Here is a 22,590-nt window from a genome sequence, read left to right on the forward strand (position 1 = left end):
AGTACATAGTATTACCTGAACTACACACAAATAAATAAACAAGTTAATCTAGTATATAGTATTACCGGAACTACACACAAATAAATAAACAATTTAATCAGGTATTACCGGAACTAAACACAAATAAATAAACTAGTCAATCTAGTATATAGTATTACCGGAACTACACACAATTAAATACCTTGTAATAGTTGAGGACAGGTAGCGCGGAGGTCAGAGGAGAGAGAGGAGGACAGAGGAGAGAGAGGAGGACAGAGGAGAGAGGAGGTCAGAGGAGAAAGCGGGGGTCAGAGGAGAGAGAGGAGGACAGAGGAGAGAGAGGAGGACAGAGGAGAGAGAGGAGGACAGAGGAGAGAGAGGAGGTCAGAGGAGAGAGAGGAGGTCAGAGGAGAGAGAGGAGGACAGAGGAGAGAGCGGAGGACAGAGGAGAGAGCGGAGGACAGAGGAGAGAGCGGGGGACAGAGGAGAGAGCGGAGGACAGAGGAGAGAGCGGAGGACAGAGGAGAGAGGAGGACAGAGGAGAGGTGTACCTTGTAATAGTTGAGGACGGGTAGAGCGGGGGTCAAAGGTTCGTGGAGGATCCGTAGCGCCAGAGCCTGAGTTATCAATAGCAACAGGGCCTGGTCTGGATACACCTAGATAAACACACACAAGTTACCAACAGCAATCAATTAAAGAAATACACATTAATTATACTTAGGGATGCAAACTGGTGACACCTTTTAGTTGTTGCACTGAAACATGCAATAAATCCCTGCTAGGGGGAAATGCAGGTTTGACCTATGACCTTCACGTTCAGTCTCACAGCTAAAAAAAAATGTACAGAAAGCATTCTAATATCTAGACTTTACTTCAAATGAGAACGCTTGTCACCATAACAGCCTTTATAATAGAACGCTTGTTACCATGACAGCCTTTATAATAGAACGCTTGTTACCATGACAGCCTTTATAATAGAACGCTTGTTACCATGACAGCCTTTATAATAGAACGCTTGTTACCATGACAGCCTTTATAATAGAACGCTTGTTACAATGACAGCCTTTATAATAGAACGCTTGTTACCATGACAGCCTTTATAATAGAACGCTTGTTACCATGACAGCCTTTATAATAGAACGCTTGTCACCATGACAGCCTTTATAATGGAACGCTTGTTACCATGACAGCCTTTATAATAGAACGCTTGTTACCATGACAGCCTTTATAATAGAACGCTTGTTACAATGACAGCCTTTATAATAGAACGCTTGTTACCATGACAGCCTTTATAATAGAACGCTTGTTACCATGACAGCCTTTATAATAGAACGCTTGTCACCATGACAGCCTTTATAATGGAACGCTTGTTACCATGACAGCCTTTATAATAGAACGCTTGTTACCATGACAGCCTTTATAATAGAACGCTTGTCACCATGACAGCCTTTATAATAGAACGCTTGTTACCATGACAGCCTTTATAATAGAACGCTTGTCACCATGACAGCCTTTATAATAGAACGCTTGTTACCATGACAGCCTTTATAATGGAACGCTTGTTACCATGACAGCCTTTATAATGGAACGCTTTATAATAGGCTCAGACACAAGAGGTATGTGGCAGAGTCTACAGTCAATCACGGACTACAAAAAGAAAACCAGCACAGTCACGGACCAGGATGTCTTGCTCCCAGGCAGACTAAATAACTTTTTTGCTCGCTTTGAGGACAATACAGTGCCACTGACACGGCCTGCAACAAAAACATGCGGACTCTCCTTCACTGCAGCCGAGGTGAGTAAAACATTTAAACGTGTTAAACCTCGCAAGGCTGCAGGCCCAGACGGCATCCCCAGCCGCTCCCTCAGAGCATGCGCAGACCAGCTGGCTGGTGTGTTTACGGACATATTCAATCAATCCCTATACCAGTCTGCTGTTCCCACATGCTTCAAGAGGGCCACCATTGTTCCTGTTCCCAAGAAAGCTAAGGTAACTGAGCTAAACAACTACCGCCCCGTAGCACTCACTTCCGTCATCATGAAGTGCTTTGAGAGACTAGTCAAGGACCATATCACCTCCACCCTACCTGACACTCTAGACCCACTCCAATTTGCTTACCGCCCAAATAGGTCCACAGACGATGCAATCTCAACCACACTGCACACTGCCCTAACCCATCTGGACAAGAGGAATACCTATGTGAGAATGCTGTTCATCGACTACAGCTCGGCATTTAACACCATAGTACCCTCCAAGCTCGTCATCAAGCTCGAGACCCTGGGTCTCGACCCCGCCCTGTGCAACTGGGTACTGGACTTCCTGACGGGCTGCCCCCAGGTGGTGAGGGTAGGTAACAACATCTCCTCTCCGCTGATCCTCAACACTGGGGCCCCACAAGGGTGCGTTCTGAGCCCTCTCCTGTACTCCCTGTTCACCCACGACTGCGTGGCCACGCACGCCTCCAACTCAATCATCAAGTTTGTGGACGACACAACAGTGGTTGGCTTGATTACCAACAACGACAAGACGGCCTACAGGGAGGAGGTGAGGGCCCTCGGAGTGTGGTGTCAGGAAAATAACCTCACACTCAACGTCAACAAAACTAAGGAGATGATTGTGGACTTCAGGAAACAGCAGAGGGAACACCCCCCTATCCACATCGATGGAACAGTAGTGGAGAGAGTAGCAAGTTTTAAGTTCCTCGGCATACACATCACAGACAAACTGAATTGGTCCACCCACACAGACAGCATTGTGAAGAAGGCGCAGCAGCGCCTCTTCAACCTCAGGAGGCTGAAGAAATTCGGCTTGTCACCAAAAGCACTCACAAACTTCTACAGATGCACAATCGAGAGCATCATGGCGGGCTGTATCACCGCCTGGTACGGCAACTGCTCCGCCCACAACCGTAAGGCTCTCCAGAGGGTAGTGAGGTCTGCACAACGCATCACCGGGGGCAAACTACCTGCCCTCCAGGACACCTACACCACCCGATGTTACAGGAAGGCCATAAAGATCATCAAGGACAACAACCACCCGAGCCACTGCCTGTTCACCCCGCTATCATCCAGAGGACGAGGTCAGTACAGGTGCATCAAAGCTGGGACCGAGAGACTGAAAAACAGCTTCTATCTCAAGGCCATCAGACTGTTAAACAGCAACCACTAACATTGAGTGGCTGCTGCCAACACACTGACACTGACTCAACTCCAGCCACTTCAATAATGGGAATTGATGAGAAAGGATGTAAAATATATCACTAGCCACTTTAAACAATGCTACCTTATATAATGTTTACATATCCTACATTATTCATCTCATATGTATACGTATATACTGTACTCTATCATCTACTGCATCCTTATGTAATACATGTATCACTAGCCACTTTAACTATGCCACTTTGTTTACATATTTACATTTACATACTCATCTCATATGTATATACTGTACTCGATACCATCTACTGTATCTTGCCTATGCTGCTCTGCACCATCACTCATTCAAATATCTTTATGTACATATTCTTTATCCCCTTACACTGTGTATAAGACAGTAGATAAGGAATTGTTAGTTAGATTACTTGTTGGTTATTACTGCATTGTCGGAACTAGAAGCACAAGCATTTCGCTACACTTGCATTAACATCTGCTAACCATGTGTATGTGACAAATAAAATTTGATTTGAATAGAAAGCTTTTTACCATGACAATCCCCCTCCTACCTAAACATCTAAATCCACAGTGTCTCCCCCCCATCTAAACATCTAAATCCACAGTGTCCCCCCCATCTAAACATCTAAATCCACAGTGTCTCCCCCACATCTAAACATCTAAATCCACAGTGTCCCCCCCATCTAAACATCTAAATCCACAGTGTCCCCCCCCATCTAAACATCTAAATCCACAGTGTCTCCCCCATCTAAACATCTAAATCCACAGTGCCCCCCATCTAAACATCTAAATCCACAGTGTCTCCCCCATCTAAACATCTAAACCCAGTGTCTCTCCCCCCATCTAAACATCTAAATCCACAGTGTCCCCCCCCATCTAAACATCTAAATCCAGTGCCCCCCCCCATCTAAACATCTAAATCCAGTGTCCCCCCCCCATCTAAACATCTAAATCCACAGTGTCCCCCCCATCTAAACATCTAAATCCACAGTGTCCCCCCCATCTAAACATCTAAATCCACAGTGTCTCCCCCATCTAAACATCTAAATAAACAGTGTCCCCCCATCTAAACATCTAAATCCACAGTGTCCCCCCCATCTAAACATCTAAATCCAGTGTCTCCCCCCATCTAAACATCTAAATCCACAGTCTCTCCCCCATCTAAACATCTAAATCCACAGTGTCTCAGCCCATCTAAACATCTAAATCCACAGTGTCTCTCCCCCCATATAAACATCCACAGTGTCCCCCCCCATCTAAACATCTAAATCCACAGTGTCTCCCCCCATCTAAACATCTAAATCCACAGTCTCCCCCATCTAAACATCTAAATCCACAGTGTGTCCCCCCATCTAAACATCTAAATCCACAGTGTCCCCCCCATCTAAACATCTAAATCCACAGTGTCTCCCCCATCTAAACATCTAAATCCACAGTCTCCCCCCATCTAAACATCTAAATCCACAGTGTCTCCCCCATCTAAACATCTAAATCCACAGTGTCTCCCCCATCTAAACATCTAAATCCACAGTGACCCCCCATCTAAACATCTAAATCCACAGTGTCTCCCCCCCATCTAAACATCTAAATCCAGTGTCTCTCCCCCCATCTAAACATCTAAATCCACAGTGTCTCCCCCATCTAAACATCTAAATCTACAGTGCCCCTCCCCCATCTAAACATCTAAATCCACAGTGTCTCCCCCATCTAAACATCTAAATCCACAGTGTCTCCCCCATCTAAACATCTAAATCCACAGTGTCCCCCCCATCTAAACATCTAAATCCAGTGTCTCCCCCCAATCTAAACATTTAAATCCACAGTGTCTCCCCCATCTAAACATCTAAATCCACAGTGTCTCCCCCCATCTAAACATCTAAATCCACAGTGACCCCCCCCATCTAAACATCCAAATCCACAGTGACCCCCCCCCATCTAAACATCCAAATCCACAGTGTCCCCCCATCTAAACATCTAAATCCACAGTGCCCCCCATCTAAACATCCACAGTCTCCCCCCATCTAAACATCTAAATCCACAGTCTCCCCCCCATCTAAACATCTAAATCCACAGTGCCTTCCCCCATCTAAACATCTAAATCCACAGTGCCTTCCCCCCATCTAAACATCTAAATCCACAGTGACCCCCTCATCTAAACATCTAAATCCACAGTGTCTCCCCTCATCTAAACATCTAAATCCACAGTGACCCCCCCATCTAAACATCTAAATCCACAGTGTCCCCCCCCCCATCTAAACCCACAGTGACCCCCCAATCTAAACATCTAAATCCACAGTGACCCCCCCATCTAAACATCTAAATCCACAGTGTCTCCCCCCATCTAAACATCTAAGTCCACAGTGTCTCCCCCATCTAAACATCTAAATCCACAGTGTCTCCCCATCTAAACATCTAAATCCACAGTGTCCCCCCCATCTAAACATCTATATCCACAGTGTCTCCCCCCATCTAAACATCTAAATCCACAGTGCCCCCCCCATCTAAACATTTAAATCCAGTGTCCCCCCATCTAAACATCTAAATCCACAGTGTCTCCCCATCTAAACATCTAAATCCACAGTGCCCCCCATCTAAACATCTAAATCCACAGTGCCCCCCATCTAAACATCTAAATCCACAGTGTCTCCCCCATCTAAACATCTAAATCCACAGTGTCTCCCCCATCTAAACATCTAAATCCACAGTGTCTCCCCCATCTAAACATCTAAATCCACAGTGACCCCCCCATCTAAACATCTAAATCCACAGTGTCTCCCCCCATCTAAACATCTAAATCCACAGTGTCCCCCATCTAAACATCTAAATCCACAGTGTCCCCCCATCTAAACATCTAAATCCACAGTGCCCCCCCCATCTAAACATTTAAATCCAGTGTCCCCCCATCTAAACATCTAAATCCACAGTGTCTCCCCCCATCTAAACATCTAAATCCACAGTGTCTCCCCCTCATCTAAACATCTATATCCACAGTGTCTCCCCCATCTAAACATCTAAATCCACAGTGCCCCCCCCCCATCTAAACATTTAAATCCAGTGTCCCCCCATCTAAACATCTAAATCCACAGTGTCTCCCCATCTAAACATCTAAATCCACAGTGCCCCCCCATCTAAACATCTAAATCCACAGTGTCTCCCCCATCTAAACATCTAAATCCACAGTGACCCCCCCCATCTAAACATCTAAATCCACAGTGACCCCCCATCTAAACATCTAAATCCACAGTGTCTCCCCCCATCTAAACATCTAAATCCACAGTGTCTCCCCCATCTAAACATCTAAATCCACAGTGACCCCCCATCTAAACATCTAAATCCACAGTGTCCCCCCCCCCATCTAAACATCTAAATCCACAGTGTCTCCCCCCATCTAAACATCTAAATCCACAGTGTCTCCCCCCATCTAAACATCTAAATCCACAGTGTCCCCCATCTAAACATCTAAATCCACAGTGTCTCCCCCCATCTAAACATCTAAATCCACAGTGTTTCCCCCCCATCTAAACATCCACAGTGTGTGTGTGGTGTGTGTGTGTGTGGTGTGTGTGTGTCTGGTGTGAGTGTGAACAACGTGAGTGTGTGTGTGGTGTGCCAACCATCAGGAAGGTCCGTGGGATCTGGATGAGGTGTCCCAGAGATCCCTGGTTCAGCAGGATCTCCATGGTAACGTTTCTCGCCTCCTACAAAACACACAATGCTGAAACAACAACAACAGCCCAGAGAAAGACAAGCGTGTGTGTGTGTGTGTGGTGTGTGAGTTCGTGTGTGTGGTGTGTGTGTGTGAGTTCGTGTGTGGTGTGTGTGTGTGGTGTGTGAGTTCGTGTGTGTGGTGTGTGTGTGTGAGTTCGTGTGTGGTGTGTGTGTGGTGTGTGTGTGGTGTGTGTGTGTGTGTGTGGTGTGTGTGTGTGGTGTGTGTGTGTGGTGTGTGTGGTGTGTGTGTGTGGTGTGTGTGTGTACCGTCAGAAAGGCAGGGTCAGGAGGACCAGCAGGAGAATTGAGCACGTGGAGAAAGTATGCCCAACTCTGAGACTGAAACACAGATACACACATTATGTCCACACAGGTTGAATGACTGCCCATTTCTGAGTTTCAGCGCTCTGAGTTTCAGCGCTCTGAGGTCTGTGTTACAGCGCTCCGAGGTCTGAGTTTCAGCGCTCTGAGGTCTGTGTTACAGCGCTCTGAGGTCTGAGTTTCAGCGCTCTGAGGTCTGAGTTTCAGCGCTCTGAGGTCTGAGTTTCAGCGCTCTGAGGTCTGAGTTTCAGCGCTCTGAGTTTCAGCGCTCTGAGGTCTGAGTTTCAGCGCTCTGAGGTCTGAGTTTCAGCGCTCTGAGGTCTGAGTTTCAGCGCTCTGAGGTCTGTGTTACAGCGCTCTGAGGTCTGAGTTTCAGCGCTCCGAGGTCTGAGTTTCAGCGCTCCGAGGTCTGAGTTTCAGCGCTCCGAGGTCTGAGTTTCAGCGCTCCGAGGTCTGAGTTTCAGCGCTCTGAGGTCTGAGTTTCAGCGCTCTGAGGTCTGAGTTTCAGCGCTCTGAGTTTCAGCGGTCTGAAGTTCAGGGTTCTCGACTTAAGGTTGTGAGACTCACGTCCTTGTAGACAGCCATGTTGCTCTTCAGAACCCTCAGGCCAAACTTCACCACCTCGACCTGCCTGGGAACCACAGCACCTAGAAGAAGAAGAGGAAGGATGACAGGACAAGAGAGAGGAGAGAGGGAGGAGGACAGGACAAGACGAGGGGAGGATGACAGGACAAGAGAGAGGAGGGAGGAAGGATGACAGGACAAGAGAGAGGAGGGAGGAAGGATGACAGGACAAGAGAGAGGAGAGAGGGAGGGAGGAGGACAGGACAAGAGAGAGGAGGGAGGGAGGAGGACAGGACAAGAGAGAGGAGGGAGTTAGTAGGACAGGACAAGAGAGGAGGGAGGGAGGAGGACAGGACAAGAGAGAGGAGGGAGGGAGGAGGACAGGACAAGAGAGAGGAGGGAGGAAGGAGGACAAGATGAGGGGAGGAGAGGGAGGATGACAAGAGAGGAGGAGAGGGAGGATGACAAGACAAGGGGAGGAGAGGAAGGAGGACAGGACAAGAGAGAGGAGGGAGGAAGGATGACAGGACAAGAGAGAGGAGGGAGGAAGGATGACAGGACAAGAGAGAGGAGGGAGGAAGGATGGCAGGACAAGAGAGAGGAGAGACGGAGGAGGACAGGAACAGAGAGAGGAGGGAGGGAGGGAGGAGGACAAGACGAGAGAGAGGAGGGATGGAGGAGGACAGGACAAGAGAGAGGAGGGAGGGAGGAGGACAAGACGAGGGGAGAGAGGGAGGAGGACAGGACAAGAGAGAGGAGGGAGGAAGGATGACAGGACAAGAGAGAGGAGGGAGGAAGGATGGCAGGACAAGAGAGAGGAGAGACGGAGGAGGACAGGAACAGAGAGAGGAGGGAGGGAGGGAGGAGGACAAGACGAGAGAGAGGAGGGATGGAGGAGGACAGGACGAGAGAGAGGAGGGAGGGAGGAGGACAAGACGAGGGGAGAGAGGGAGGAGGACAGGACAAGAGAGAGGAGAGAGGGAGGAGGACAGGACAAGAGAGAGGAGAAAGGGAGGAGGACAGGACAAGAGAGAGGAGAGATGGAGGAGGACAGGACAAGACAAGTGTGTGTGTGTATATCAGACAGGAGATAGCTCGATGTGTGTGTATATATCTAACCTTTGACCTCCTCCCAGGGAGTGTCGGGGGAGAGGGGCTGCGTTGCAATGGCAGCGGTGGCGCTGGGTGCGGTTGCCGTGGTGATGATGCGTAGGTAGAGGGTGAAGAGGCGAGGCGTTAGGCGGCAGACGGGGCAGCAGACCCCAGGGGGCGGAGAGAAGAAGGAGGAGAGGGCGGAGCTAAAGTCCCCAGCCTTCATCAGGAAGAGAGGGATCAGATCCCGCACCGCCTGGACACTAGAGTAGACACACACACAGGGCACACGGACAAGCATTAAACACACACACACACGGCACACGGACAAGCATTAAACACACACACACACAGGGCACACGGACAAGCATTAAACACACACACACACAGGGCACACGGACAAGCATTAAACACACACACACACACACGTTAGGCACACGGACAAGCATTAAACACACACACACACACGGCACACGGACAAGCATTAAACACACACACACGTTAGGCACACGGACAAGCATTAAACACACACACACACACGTTAGGCACACGGACAAGCATTAAACACACACACACGTTAGGCACACGGACAAGCATTAAACACACACACACACGTTAGGCACACGGACAAGCATTAAACACACACACACACACAGGTTAGGCACACGGACAAGCATTAAACACACACACACACACAGGTTAGGCACACGGACAAGCATTAAACACACACACACACACGTTAGGCACACGGACAAGCATTAAACACACACACACACGTTAGGCACACGGACAAGCATTAAACACACACACACACACGTTAGGCACACGGACAAGCATTAAACACACACACACACACGTTAGGCACACACAAGCATTAAACACACACACACACACACGTTAGGCACACGGACAAGCATTAAACACACACACACACGTTAGGCACACGGACAAGCATTAAACACACACACACACACGTTAGGCACACGGACAAGCATTAAACACACACACACACACGTTAGGCACACGGACAAGCATTAAACACACACACACACGTTAGGCACACGGACAAGCATTAAACACACACACACACACACGTTAGGCACACGGACAAGCATTAAACACACACACACACACACGTTAGGCACACGGACAAGCATTAAACACACACACACACACACGTTAGGCACACGGACAAGCATTAAACACACACACACACACACGTTAGGCACACGGACAAGCATTAAACACACACACACACACACACGTTAGGCACACGGACAAGCATTAAACACACACACACACACACGTTAGGCACACGGACAAGCATTAAACACACACACACACACACGTTAGGCACACGGACAAGCATTAAACACACACACACACACGTTAGGCACACGGACAAGCATTAAACACACACACACACACGTTAGGCACACGGACAAGCATTAAACACACACACACACGTTAGGCACACGGACAAGCATTAAACACACACACACACGTTAGGCACACGGACAAGCATTAAACACACACACACACACACACGTTAGGCACACGGACAAGCATTAAACACACACACACACACACACACACACACACACACGTTAGGCACACGGACAAGCATTAAACACACACACACACGTTAGGCACACGGACAAGCATTAAACACACACACACACACGTTAGGCACACGGACAAGCATTAAACACACACACACACGTTAGGCACACGGACAAGCATTAAACACACACACACACGTTAGGCACACGGACAAGCATTAAACACACACACACACACACACACACACGTTAGGCACACGGACAAGCATTAAACACACACACACACACACACGTTAGGCACACGGACAAGCATTAAACACACACACACACACGTTAGGCACACGGACAAGCATTAAACACACACACACACAATTAAAACAAACAAGCATAACACAAGTACATATATACTAACACACAAACAGGTAGATACAGAGTACCAGAGTAACAGGTAGATACAGAGTACCAGGTAGATACAGAGTACCAGGTAGATACAGAGTACCAGAGTAACAGGTAGATACAGACTAACAGGTAGATACAGAGTACCAGAGTAACAGGTAGATACAGAGTACCAGGTAGATACAGAGTAACAGGTAGATACAGAGTAACAGGTAGATACAGAGTAACAGAGTACCAGGTAGATACAGAGTAACAGGTAGATACAGAGTAACAGAGTAACAGGTAGATACAGAGTAACAGGTAGATACAGAGTAACAGAGTAACAGGTAGATACAGAGTAACAGGTAGATACAGAGTAACAGGTAGATACAGAGTACCAGAGTACCAGGTAGATACAGAGTAACAGAGTAACAGGTAGATAGAGTAACAGAGTACCAGGTAGATACAGAGTAACAGGTAGATACAGAGTAACAGGTAGATACAGAGTACCAGAGTAACAGGTAGATACAGAGTAACAGAGTAACAGGTAGATACAGAGTACCAGGTAGATACAGAGTACCAGAGTAACAGGTAGATACAGAGTACCAGAGTAACAGGTAGATACAGAGTACCAGAGTAACAGGTAGATACAGAGTAACAGGTAGATACAGAGTAACAGGTAGATACAGAGTAACAGGTAGATACAGAGTAACAGAGTAACAGGTAGATACAGAGTAACAGAGTAACAGGTAGATACAGAGTAACAGGTAGATACAGAGTAACAGAGTAACAGGTAGATACAGAGTAACAGGTAGATACAGAGTAACAGGTAGATACAGAGTACCAGAGTAACAGGTAGATACAGAGTAACAGAGTAACAGGTAGATACAGAGTAACAGGTAGATACAGAGTACCAGAGTAACAGGTAGATACAGAGTAACAGGTAGATACAGAGTACCAGAGTAACAGGTAGATACAGAGTAACAGGTAGATACAGAGTAACAGGTAGATACAGAGTAACAGGTAGATACAGAGTAACAGGTAGATACAGAGTACCAGAGTAACAGGTAGATACAGAGTAACAGGTAGATACAGAGTAACAGGTAGATACAGAGTAACAGGTAGATACAGAGTAACAGAGTACCAGGTAGATACAGAGTAACAGGTAGATACAGAGTACCAGAGTAACAGGTAGATACAGAGTAACAGAGTAACAGGTAGATACAGAGTACCAGGTAGATACAGAGTACCAGAGTAACAGGTAGATACAGAGTACCAGAGTAACAGGTAGATACAGAGTACCAGAGTAACAGGTAGATACAGAGTAACAGGTAGATACAGAGTAACAGGTAGATACAGAGTAACAGGTAGATACAGAGTAACAGGTAGATACAGAGTAACAGAGTAACAGGTAGATACAGAGTAACAGGTAGATACAGAGTAACAGGTAGATACAGAGTACCAGAGTAACAGGTAGATACAGAGTAACAGGTAGATACAGAGTAACAGGTAGATACAGAGTAACAGGTAGATACAGAGTAACAGAGTACCAGGTAGATACAGAGTAACAGGTAGATACAGAGTACCAGAGTAACAGGTAGATACAGAGTAACAGAGTAACAGGTAGATACAGAGTACCAGGTAGATACAGAGTACCAGAGTAACAGGTAGATACAGAGTACCAGAGTAACAGGTAGATACAGAGTACCAGAGTAACAGGTAGATACAGAGTAACAGGTAGATACAGAGTAACAGGTAGATACAGAGTAACAGGTAGATACAGAGTAACAGGTAGATACAGAGTAACAGAGTAACAGGTAGATACAGAGTAACAGGTAGATACAGAGTAACAGGTAGATACAGAGTAACAGGTAGATACAGAGTAACAGGTAGATACAGAGTACCAGAGTAACAGGTAGATACAGAGTAACAGGTAGATACAGAGTACCAGAGTAACAGGTAGATACAGAGTAACAGGTAGATACAGAGTAACAGGTAGATACAGAGTAACAGGTAGATACAGAGTAACAGGTAGATACAGAGTACCAGAGTAACAGGTAGATACAGAGTAACAGGTAGATACAGAGTAACAGGTAGATACAGAGTACCAGAGTAACAGGTAGATACAGAGTACCAGAGTAACAGGTAGATACAGAGTAACAGGTAGATACAGAGTACCAGAGTACCAGGTAGATACAGAGTAACAGGTAGATACAGAGTACCAGGTAGATACAGAGTAACAGGTAGATACAGAGTAACAGGTAGATCCAGAGTAACAGGTAGATACAGAGTAACAGGTAGATACAGAGTAACAGGTAGATACAGAGTAACAGGTAGATACAGAGTAACAGAGTAACAGGTAGATACAGAGTAACAGAGTAACAGGTAGATACAGAGTAACAGGTAGATACAGAGTAACAGGTAGATACAGAGTACCAGGTAGATACAGAGTACCAGAGTAACAGGTAGATACAGAGTACCAGAGTAACAGGTAGATACAGAGTAACAGGTAGATACAGAGTACCAGAGTAACAGGTAGATACAGAGTAACAGGTAGATACAGAGTAACAGGTAGATACAGAGTAACAGGTAGATACAGAGTACCAGAGTAACAGGTAGATACAGAGTAACAGGTAGATACAGAGTAACAGGTAGATACAGAGTAACAGGTAGATACAGAGTACCAGAGTAACAGGTAGATACAGAGTACCAGAGTAACAGGTAGATACAGAGTACCAGAGTAACAGGTAGATACAGAGTAACAGGTAGATACAGAGTACCAGGTAGATACAGAGTAACAGGTAGATACAGAGTACCAGAGTAACAGGTAGATACAGAGTAACAGGTAGATACAGAGTAACAGGTAGATACAGAGTAACAGAGTAACAGGTAGATCCAGAGTAACAGGTAGATACAGAGTAACAGGTAGATACAGAGTAACAGGTAGATACAGAGTAACAGGTAGATACAGAGTAACAGAGTAACAGAGTAACAGGTAGATACAGAGTAACAGAGTAACAGGTAGATACAGAGTAACAGGTAGATACAGAGTAACAGGTAGATACAGAGTAACAGGTAGATACAGAGTACCAGAGTAACAGGTAGATACAGAGTAACAGGTAGATACAGAGTAACAGGTAGATACAGAGTAACAGGTAGATACAGAGTACCAGAGTAACAGGTAGATACAGAGTACCAGAGTAACAGGTAGATACAGAGTACCAGAGTAACAGGTAGATACAGAGTAACAGGTAGATACAGAGTACCAGGTAGATACAGAGTAACAGGTAGATACAGAGTACCAGAGTAACAGGTAGATACAGAGTAACAGGTAGATACAGAGTAACAGGTAGATACAGAGTACCAGGTAGATACAGAGTACCAGAGTAACAGGTAGATACAGAGTACCAGAGTAACAGGTAGATACAGAGTAACAGGTAGATACAGAGTAACAGAGTAACAGGTAGATACAGAGTACCAGAGTAACAGGTAGATACAGAGTACCAGAGTAACAGGTAGATACAGAGTAACAGGTAGATACAGAGTACCAGAGTAACAGGTAGATACAGAGTAACAGGTAGATACAGAGTACCAGAGTAACAGGTAGATACAGAGTAACAGGTAGATACAGAGTAACAGGTAGATACAGAGTAACAGGTAGATACAGAGTAAGAGGTAGATACAGAGTAACAGGTAGATACAGAGTAACAGGTAGATACAGAGTAACAGGTAGATACAGAGTACCAGAGTAACAGGTAGATACAGAGTAACAGGTAGATACAGAGTACCAGAGTAACAGGTAGATACAGAGTAACAGGTAGATACAGAGTACCAGAGTAACAGGTAGATACAGAGTAACAGGTAGATACAGAGTAACAGGTAGATACAGAGTAACAGAGTAACAGGTAGATACAGAGTAACAGGTAGATACAGAGTAACAGGTAGATACAGAGTACCAGAGTAACAGGTAGATACAGAGTAACAGGTAGATACAGAGTAACAGGTAGATACAGAGTAACAGGTAGATACAGAGTAACAGAGTAACAGGTAGATACAGAGTAACAGAGTAACAGGTAGATACAGAGTAACAGGTAGATACAGAGTAACAGGTAGATACAGAGTAACAGGTAGATACAGAGTAACAGAGTAACAGGTAGATACAGAGTAACAGGTAGATACAGAGTAACAGGTAGATACAGAGTAACAGGTAGATACAGAGTAACAGGTAGATAGAGAGTACCAGAGTAACAGGTAGATACAGAGTAACAGGTAGATACAGAGTAACAGGTAGATACAGAGTAACAGGTAGATATAGAGTAACAGAGTACCAGGTAGATACAGAGTAACAGGTAGATACAGAGTACCAGAGTAACAGGTAGATACAGAGTACCAGAGTAACAGGTAGATACAGAGTACCAGGTAGATACAGAGTAACAGGTAGATACAGAGTACCAGAGTAACAGGTAGATACAGAGTACCAGAGTAACAGGTAGATACAGAGTAACAGGTAGATACAGAGTAACAGGTAGATACAGAGTAACAGGTAGATACAGAGTAACAGGTAGATACAGAGTAACAGGTAGATACAGAGTAACAGGTAGATACAGAGTACCAGATAGATACAGAGTAACAGGTAGATACAGAGTAACAGGTAGATACAGAGTAACAGAGTAACAGGTAGATACAGAGTAACAGGTAGATACAGAGTAACAGGTAGATACAGAGTACCAGAGTAACAGGTAGATACAGAGTACCAGAGTAACAGGTAGATACAGAGTAACAGGTAGATACAGAGTAACAGGTAGATACAGAGTAACAGGTAGATACAGAGTACCAGAGTAACAGGTAGATACAGAGTACCAGAGTAACAGGTAGATACAGAGTACCAGAGTAACAGGTAGATACAGAGTAACAGGTAGATACAGAGTAACAGGTAGATACAGAGTAACAGGTAGATACAGAGTAACAGGTAGATACAGAGTAACAGGTAGATACAGAGTAACAGGTAGATACAGAGTACCAGAGTAACAGGTAGATACAGAGTAACAGGTAGATACAGAGTAACAGGTAGATACAGAGTAACAGGTAGATACAGAGTAACAGAGTACCAGGTAGATACAGAGTAACAGAAGATACAGAGTAACAGGTAGATACAGAGTAACAGAGTAACAGGTAGATACAGAGTAACAGGTAGATACAGAGTACCAGAGTAACAGGTAGATACAGAGTAAGAGAAGATACAGAGTAACAGGTAGATACAGAGTAACAGGTAGATACAGAGTAACAGGTAGATACAGAGTACCAGAGTAACAGGTAGATACAGAGTAACAGGTAGATACAGAGTAACAGGTAGATACAGAGTAACAGGTAGATACAGAGTAACAGGTAGATACAGAGTAACAGGTAGATACAGAGTAACAGAGTAACAGGTAGATACAGAGTACCAGAGTAACAGGTAGATACAGAGTAACAGGTAGATACAGAGTAACAGGTAGATACAGAGTAACAGGTAGATACAGAGTAACAGAGTAACAGGTAGATACAGAGTAACAGGTAGATACAGAGTAACAGGTAGATACAGAGTAACAGGTAGATACAGAGTAACAGAGTAACAGGTAGATACAGAGTAACAGGTAGATACAGAGTAACAGGTAGATACAGAGTAACAGGTAGATACAGAGTAACAGGTAGATATAGAGTAACAGGTAGATACAGAGTAACAGGTAGATACAGAGTAACAGGTAGATACAGAGTAACAGGTAGATACAGAGTAACAGGTAGATACAGAGTACCAGAGTAACAGGTAGATACAGAGTAACAGGTAGATACAGAGTAACAGGTAGATACAGAGTAACAGGTAGATACAGAGTAACAGGTAGATCAGTGACTCACAGTTCTGTGTTCACACTATGAACCACCTTCAGGTAACGGGTCAACTCCCTGTACCTACACACAAACAGAAATAAACTAAATAAGGAAATATCATGTACACTGTGTGTGATGGTGTGTGTGTGTGTTGGTGTGTGTGTGATGGTGTGTGTGTGTGTGTGATGGTGTGTGTGTGTGTGATGGTGTGTGTGTGTGTGATGGTGTGTGTGTGTGTGTGTGATGGTGTGTGTGTGTGTGATGGTGTGTGTGTGATGGTGTGTGTGTGTGATGGTGTGTGTGTGTGTGATGGTGTGTGTGTGTGATGGTGTGTGTGATGGTGTGTGTGTGTGTGTTGGTGTGTGTGTGTTGGTGTGTGTGATGGTGTGTGTGTGTGTGATGGTGTGTGTGTGTGATGGTGTGTGTGTGTGTGTGTGTGTGTGTGTGTGTGTGTGTGATGGTGTGTGTGTGTGTGTGATGGTGTGTGTGTGTGAGTGTGTGAGACGGAGTCAGTACTAAGGAATCCCCTTAGCGGATATTAAACACAAACGAGCAAACAACTAACAGACATAAAGTTACGCAAGAATATGAAACAACAGTTTGCAGCACATTGCAAAGTGGACCAGTTGACTGATTAACGCAAATTAATTACTTAAAAATCATACAATGTGATTTTCTGGATTTCTGTTTTAGATTCCGTCTCTCACAGTTGAAGGGTAGCTAAATAAATTACAGACCTGTACATGCTTTGTAAGTAGGAAAACCTGCACATGACCTCGTGGACCAGTTGACTGCTGATTGTGATGGTAAATACCTGCACATGACCTCGTGGACCAGTTGACTGCTGATTGTGATGGTAAATACCTGCACATGACCTCGTGGACCAGTTGACTGCTGATTGTGATGGTAAATACCTGCACATGACCTCGTGGACCAGTTGACTGCTGATTGTGATGGTAAATACCTGCACATGACCTCGTGGACCAGTTGACTGCTGATTGTGATGGTAAATACCTGCACATGACCTCGTGGACCAGTTGACTGCTGATTGTGATGGTAAATACCTGTTGAGTCTCTGTAATGTTTCAGCTCTCAGCAGGACAACAGCAGCAGATTCAGTCAGCGGCTCCTTCTTCACTTTTCCCGGGCGGATCCCCGTCACGTTCTGTCCCTTTAACACGGAGACCAGCAGGACATCTGACCAGGGGAGAACACACAGCCTGGAACACACACATTAACGGTCTGTCCCTTTAACACGGAGACCAGCAGGACATCTGACCAGGGGAGAACACACAGCCTGGAACACACACATTAACGGTCTGTCCCTTTAACACTGAGACCAGCAGGACATCTGACCAGGGGAGAACGCACAGCCTGAAACACACACATTAACGGTCTGTCCCTTTAACACTGAGACCAGCAGGACATCTGACCAGGGGAGAACACACAGCCTGGAACAAACACATTAACGGTCTGTCCCTTTAACACTGAGACCAGCAGGACATCTGACCAGGGGAGAACACACAGCCTGGAACAAACACATTAACGGTCTGTCCCTTTAACACTGAGACCAGCAGGACATCTGACCAGGGGAGAACGCACAGCCTGGAACACACACATTAACGGTCTGTCCCTTTAACACGGAGACCAGCAGGACATCTGACCAGGGGAGAACACACAGCCTGGAACACACACACATTAACGGTCTGTCCCTTTAACACTGAAAGGGGAGGGTCTGTACCTGTTTCTCAGAGCGATGCAGCTGGGAGGAAGGGGGGAGGGTCTGGTCTGTACCTGTTTCTCAGAGCGATGCAGCTGGGAGGAAGGGGGGAGGGTCTGGTCTGTACCTGTTTCTCAGAGCGATGCAGCTGGGAGGTAGGGGGGAGGGTCTGTACCTGTTTCTCAGAGCGATGCAGCTGGGAGGAAGGGGGGAGGGTCTGGTCTGTACCTGTTTCTCAGAGCGATGCAGCTGGGAGGTAGGGGGGAGGGTCTGGTCTGTACCTGTTTCTCAGAGCGATGCAGCTGGGAGGAAGGGGGAGGGTCTGGTCTGTACCTGTTTCTCAGAGCGATGCAGCTGGGAGGTAGGGGGAGGGTCTGGTCTGTACCTGTTTCTCAGAGCGATGCAGCTGGGAGGTAGGGGGAGGGTCTGTACCTGTTTCTCAGAGCGATGCAGCTGGGAGGAAGGGGGAGGGTCTGGTCTGTACCTGTTTCTCAGAGCGATGCAGCTGGGAGGTAGGGGGAGGGTCTGGTCTGTACCTGTTTCTCAGAGCGATGCAGCTGGGAGGTAGGGGGAGGGTCTGGTCTGTACCTGTTTCTCAGAGCGATGCAGCTGGGAGGAAGGGGGAGGGTCTGGTCTGTACCTGTTTCTCAGAGCGATGCAGCTGGGAGGAAGGGGGAGGGTCTGGTCTGTACCTGTTTCTCAGAGCGATGCAGCTGGGAGGTAGGGGGAGGGTCTGGTCTGTACCTGTTTCTCAGAGCGATGCAGCTGGGAGGTAGGGGGGAGGGTCTGGTCTGTACCTGTTTCTCAGAGCGATGCAGCTGGGAGGTAGGGGGAGGGTCTGGTCTGTACCTGTTTCTCAGAGCGATGCAGCTGGGAGGTAGGGGGAGGGTCTGTACCTGTTTCTCAGAGCGATGCAGCTGGGAGGAAGGGGGAGGGTCTGGTCTGTACCTGTTTCTCAGAGCGATGCAGCTGGGAGGAAGGGGGAGGGTCTGTAGCTGTTTCTCAGAGCGATGCAGCTGGGAGGAAGGGGGAGGGTCTGGTCTGTACCTGTTTCTCAGAGCGATGCAGCTGGGAGGAAGGGGGAGGGTCTGTACCTGTTTCTCAGAGCGATGCAGCTGGGAGGTAGGGGGAGGGTCTGTACCTGTTTCTCAGAGCGATGCAGCTGGGAGGTAGGGGGAGGGTCTGTACCTGTTTCTCAGAGCGATGCAGCTGGGAGGTAGGGGGAGGGTCTGTACCTGTTTCTCAGAGCGATGCAGCTGGGAGGAAGGGGGAGGGTCTGGTCTGTACCTGTTTCTCAGAGCGATGCAGCTGGGAGGTAGGGGGAGGGTCTGTACCTGTTTCTCAGAGCGATGCAGCTGGGAGGAAGGGGGAGGGTCTGGTCTGTACCTGTTTCTCAGAGCGATGCAGCTGGGAGGAAGGGGGAGGGTCTGGTCTGTACCTGTTTCTCAGAGCGATGCAGCTGGGAGGTAGGGGGAGGGTCTGGTCTGTAGCTGTTTCTCAGAGCGATGCAGCTGGGAGGAAGGGGGAGGGTCTGTACCTGTTTCTCAGAGCGATGCAGCTGGGAGGAAGGGGGAGGGTCTGGTCTGTACCGGTTTCTCAGAGCGATGCAGCTGGGAGGTAGGGGGAGGGTCTGTACCTGTTTCTCAGAGCGATGCAGCTGGGAGGTAGGGGGGAGGGTCTGTACCTGTTTCTCAGAGCGATGCAGCTGGGAGGAAGGGGGGAGGGTCTGTACCTGTTTCTCAGAGCGATGCAGCTGGGAGGAAGGGGGAGGGTCTGGTCTGTACCTGTTTCTCAGAGCGATGCAGCTGGGAGGTAGGGGGGAGGGTCTGGTCTGTACCTGTTTCTCAGAGCGATGCAGCTGGGAGGAAGGGGAGGGAGGGTCTGTACCTGTTTCTCAGAGCGATGCAGCTGGGAGGAAGGGGAGGGTCTGGTCTGTACCTGTTTCTCAGAGCGATGCAGCTGGGAGGAAGGGGGAGGGTCTGTACCTGTTTCTCAGAGCGATGCAGCTGGGAGGTAGGGGGAGGGTCTGGTCTGTACCTGTTTCTCAGAGCGATGCAGCTGGGAGGTAGGGGGAGGGTCTGTACCTGTTTCTCAGAGCGATGCAGCTGGGAGGAAGGGGGAGGGTCTGGTCTGTACCTGTTTCTCAGAGCGATGCAGCTGGGAGGTAGGGGGGAGGGTCTGTACCTGTTTCTCAGAGCGATGCAGCTGGGAGGAAGGGGGAGGGTCTGGTCTGTACCTGTTTCTCAGAGCGATGCAGCTGGGAGGAAGGGGGAGGGTCTGGTCTGTACCTGTTTCTCAGAGCGATGCAGCTGGGAGGTAGGGGGAGGGTCTGGTCTGTAGCTGTTTCTCAGAGCGATGCAGCTGGGAGGAAGGGGGGAGGGTCTGTACCTGTTTCTCAGAGCGATGCAGCTGGGAGGAAGGGGGAGGGTCTGGTCTGTACCGGTTTCTCAGAGCGATGCAGCTGGGAGGTAGGGGGAGGGTCTGGTCTGTACCTGTTTCTCAGAGCGATGCAGCTGGGAGGTAGGGGGAGGGTCTGGTCTGTACCTGTTTCTCAGAGCGATGCAGCTGGGAGGAAGGGGGAGGGTCTGGTCTGTACCTGTTTCTCAGAGCGATGCAGCTGGGAGGAAGGGGGAGGGTCTGGTCTGTACCTGTTTCTCAGAGCGATGCAGCTGGGAGGAAGGGGGAGGGTCTGTACCTGTTTCTCAGAGCGATGCAGCTGGGAGGAAGGGGGAGGGTCTGGTCTGTACCTGTTTCTCAGAGCGATGCAGCTGGGAGGTAGGGGGAGGGTCTGTACCTGTTTCTCAGAGCGATGCAGCTGGGAGGAAGGGGGAGGGTCTGGTCTGTACCTGTTTCTCAGAGCGATGCAGCTGGGAGGTAGGGGGAGGGTCTGGTCTGTACCTGTTTCTCAGAGCGATGCAGCTGGGAGGTAGGGGGAGGGTCTGTACCTGTTTCTCAGAGCGATGCAGCTGGGAGGAAGGGGGAGGGTCTGGTCTGTACCTGTTTCTCAGAGCGATGCAGCTGGGAGGAAGGGGGAGGGTCTGGTCTGTACCTGTTTCTCAGAGCGATGCAGCTGGGAGGTAGGGGGAGGGTCTGGTCTGTACCTGTTTCTCAGAGCGATGCAGCTGGGAGGAAGGGGGAGGGTCTGGTCTGTACCTGTTTCTCAGAGCGATGCAGCTGGGAGGTAGGGGGAGGGTCTGTACCTGTTTCTCAGAGCGATGCAGCTGGGAGGTAGGGGGAGGGTCTGGTCTGTACCTGTTTCTCAGAGCGATGCAGCTGGGAGGTAGGGGGAGGGTCTGGTCTGTAGCTGTTTCTCAGAGCGATGCAGCTGGGAGGAAGGGGGAGGGTCTGTACCTGTTTCTCAGAGCGATGCAGCTGGGAGGAAGGGGGAGGGTCTGGTCTGTACCTGTTTCTCAGAGCGATGCAGCTGGGAGGAAGGGGGAGGGTCTGTACCTGTTTCTCAGAGCGATGCAGCTGGGAGGAAGGGGGGAGGGTCTGGTCTGTAGCTGTTTCTCAGAGCGATGCAGCTGGGAGGAAGGGGGAGGGTCTGTACCTGTTTCTCAGAGCGATGCAGCTGGGAGGAAGGGGGAGGGTCTGGTCTGTACCTGTTTCTCAGAGCGATGCAGCTGGGAGGAAGGGGGAGGGTCTGGTAGAAACCTTGAAGTTTCTGGAGAAACTCTGGACTGAAGTCACACTCCACCATCTGTCTCTGCACCGCCTCCATTACCCTGAACACACACACACAGAGACACACACACAGAGACACACACACACACACACAAACACACACACACAGAGACACACAAACACACACACAGAGACACACACACGTTACCCAGTCCTAAATGGACCCCTAGACCCTATGGTGTTACCCAGTCCTAAATGGACCTCTATGGTGTTACCCAGTCCTAAATGGACCTCTAGACCCTATGGTGTTACCCAGTCCTAAATGGACCTCTATGGTGTTACCCAGTCCTAAATGGACCCCTAGACCCTATGGTGTTACCCAGTCCTAAATGGAATTCTATGGTGTTTCCCAGTCCTAAATGGACCTCTAGACCCTATGGTGTTACCCAGTCCTAAATGGACCTCTATGGTGTTACCCAGTCCTAAATGGACCCCTAGACCCTATGGTGTTACCCAGTCCTAAATGGACCCCTAGACCCTATGGTGTTACCCAGTCCCAAATGGACCTCTATGGTGTTACCCAGTCCTAAATGGACCCCTAGACCC

The 22,590-nt window shown here is 48.0% G+C and overlaps 1 protein-coding gene across 1 annotated transcript in view; it reads right to left on the reverse strand.

Moving 5' to 3' along the window:
* LOC135525664 (uncharacterized) overlaps nt 1–22,590 on the reverse strand; it is a 99,924-nt gene that overhangs the window by 50,255 nt on the left and 27,079 nt on the right. The window contains exons 10-18 of the mRNA XM_064953427.1: nt 21,963–22,085; nt 18,204–18,322; nt 17,705–17,867; nt 16,668–16,721; nt 8,866–9,101; nt 7,750–7,829; nt 7,129–7,200; nt 6,768–6,851; nt 531–635 (exon numbers count right to left, since the gene is read on the reverse strand). Coding sequence (XP_064809499.1) covers nt 531–635; nt 6,768–6,851; nt 7,129–7,200; nt 7,750–7,829; nt 8,866–9,101; nt 16,668–16,721; nt 17,705–17,867; nt 18,204–18,322; nt 21,963–22,085 — 1,036 coding nt within the window. The remainder of the gene's footprint in view (nt 1–530; nt 636–6,767; nt 6,852–7,128; nt 7,201–7,749; nt 7,830–8,865; nt 9,102–16,667; nt 16,722–17,704; nt 17,868–18,203; nt 18,323–21,962; nt 22,086–22,590) is intronic.

Source organism: Oncorhynchus masou, chromosome 5 (genome assembly GCF_036934945.1).
Source record: "Oncorhynchus masou masou isolate Uvic2021 chromosome 5, UVic_Omas_1.1, whole genome shotgun sequence".
NCBI lineage: Eukaryota > Metazoa > Chordata > Actinopteri > Salmoniformes > Salmonidae > Oncorhynchus > Oncorhynchus masou.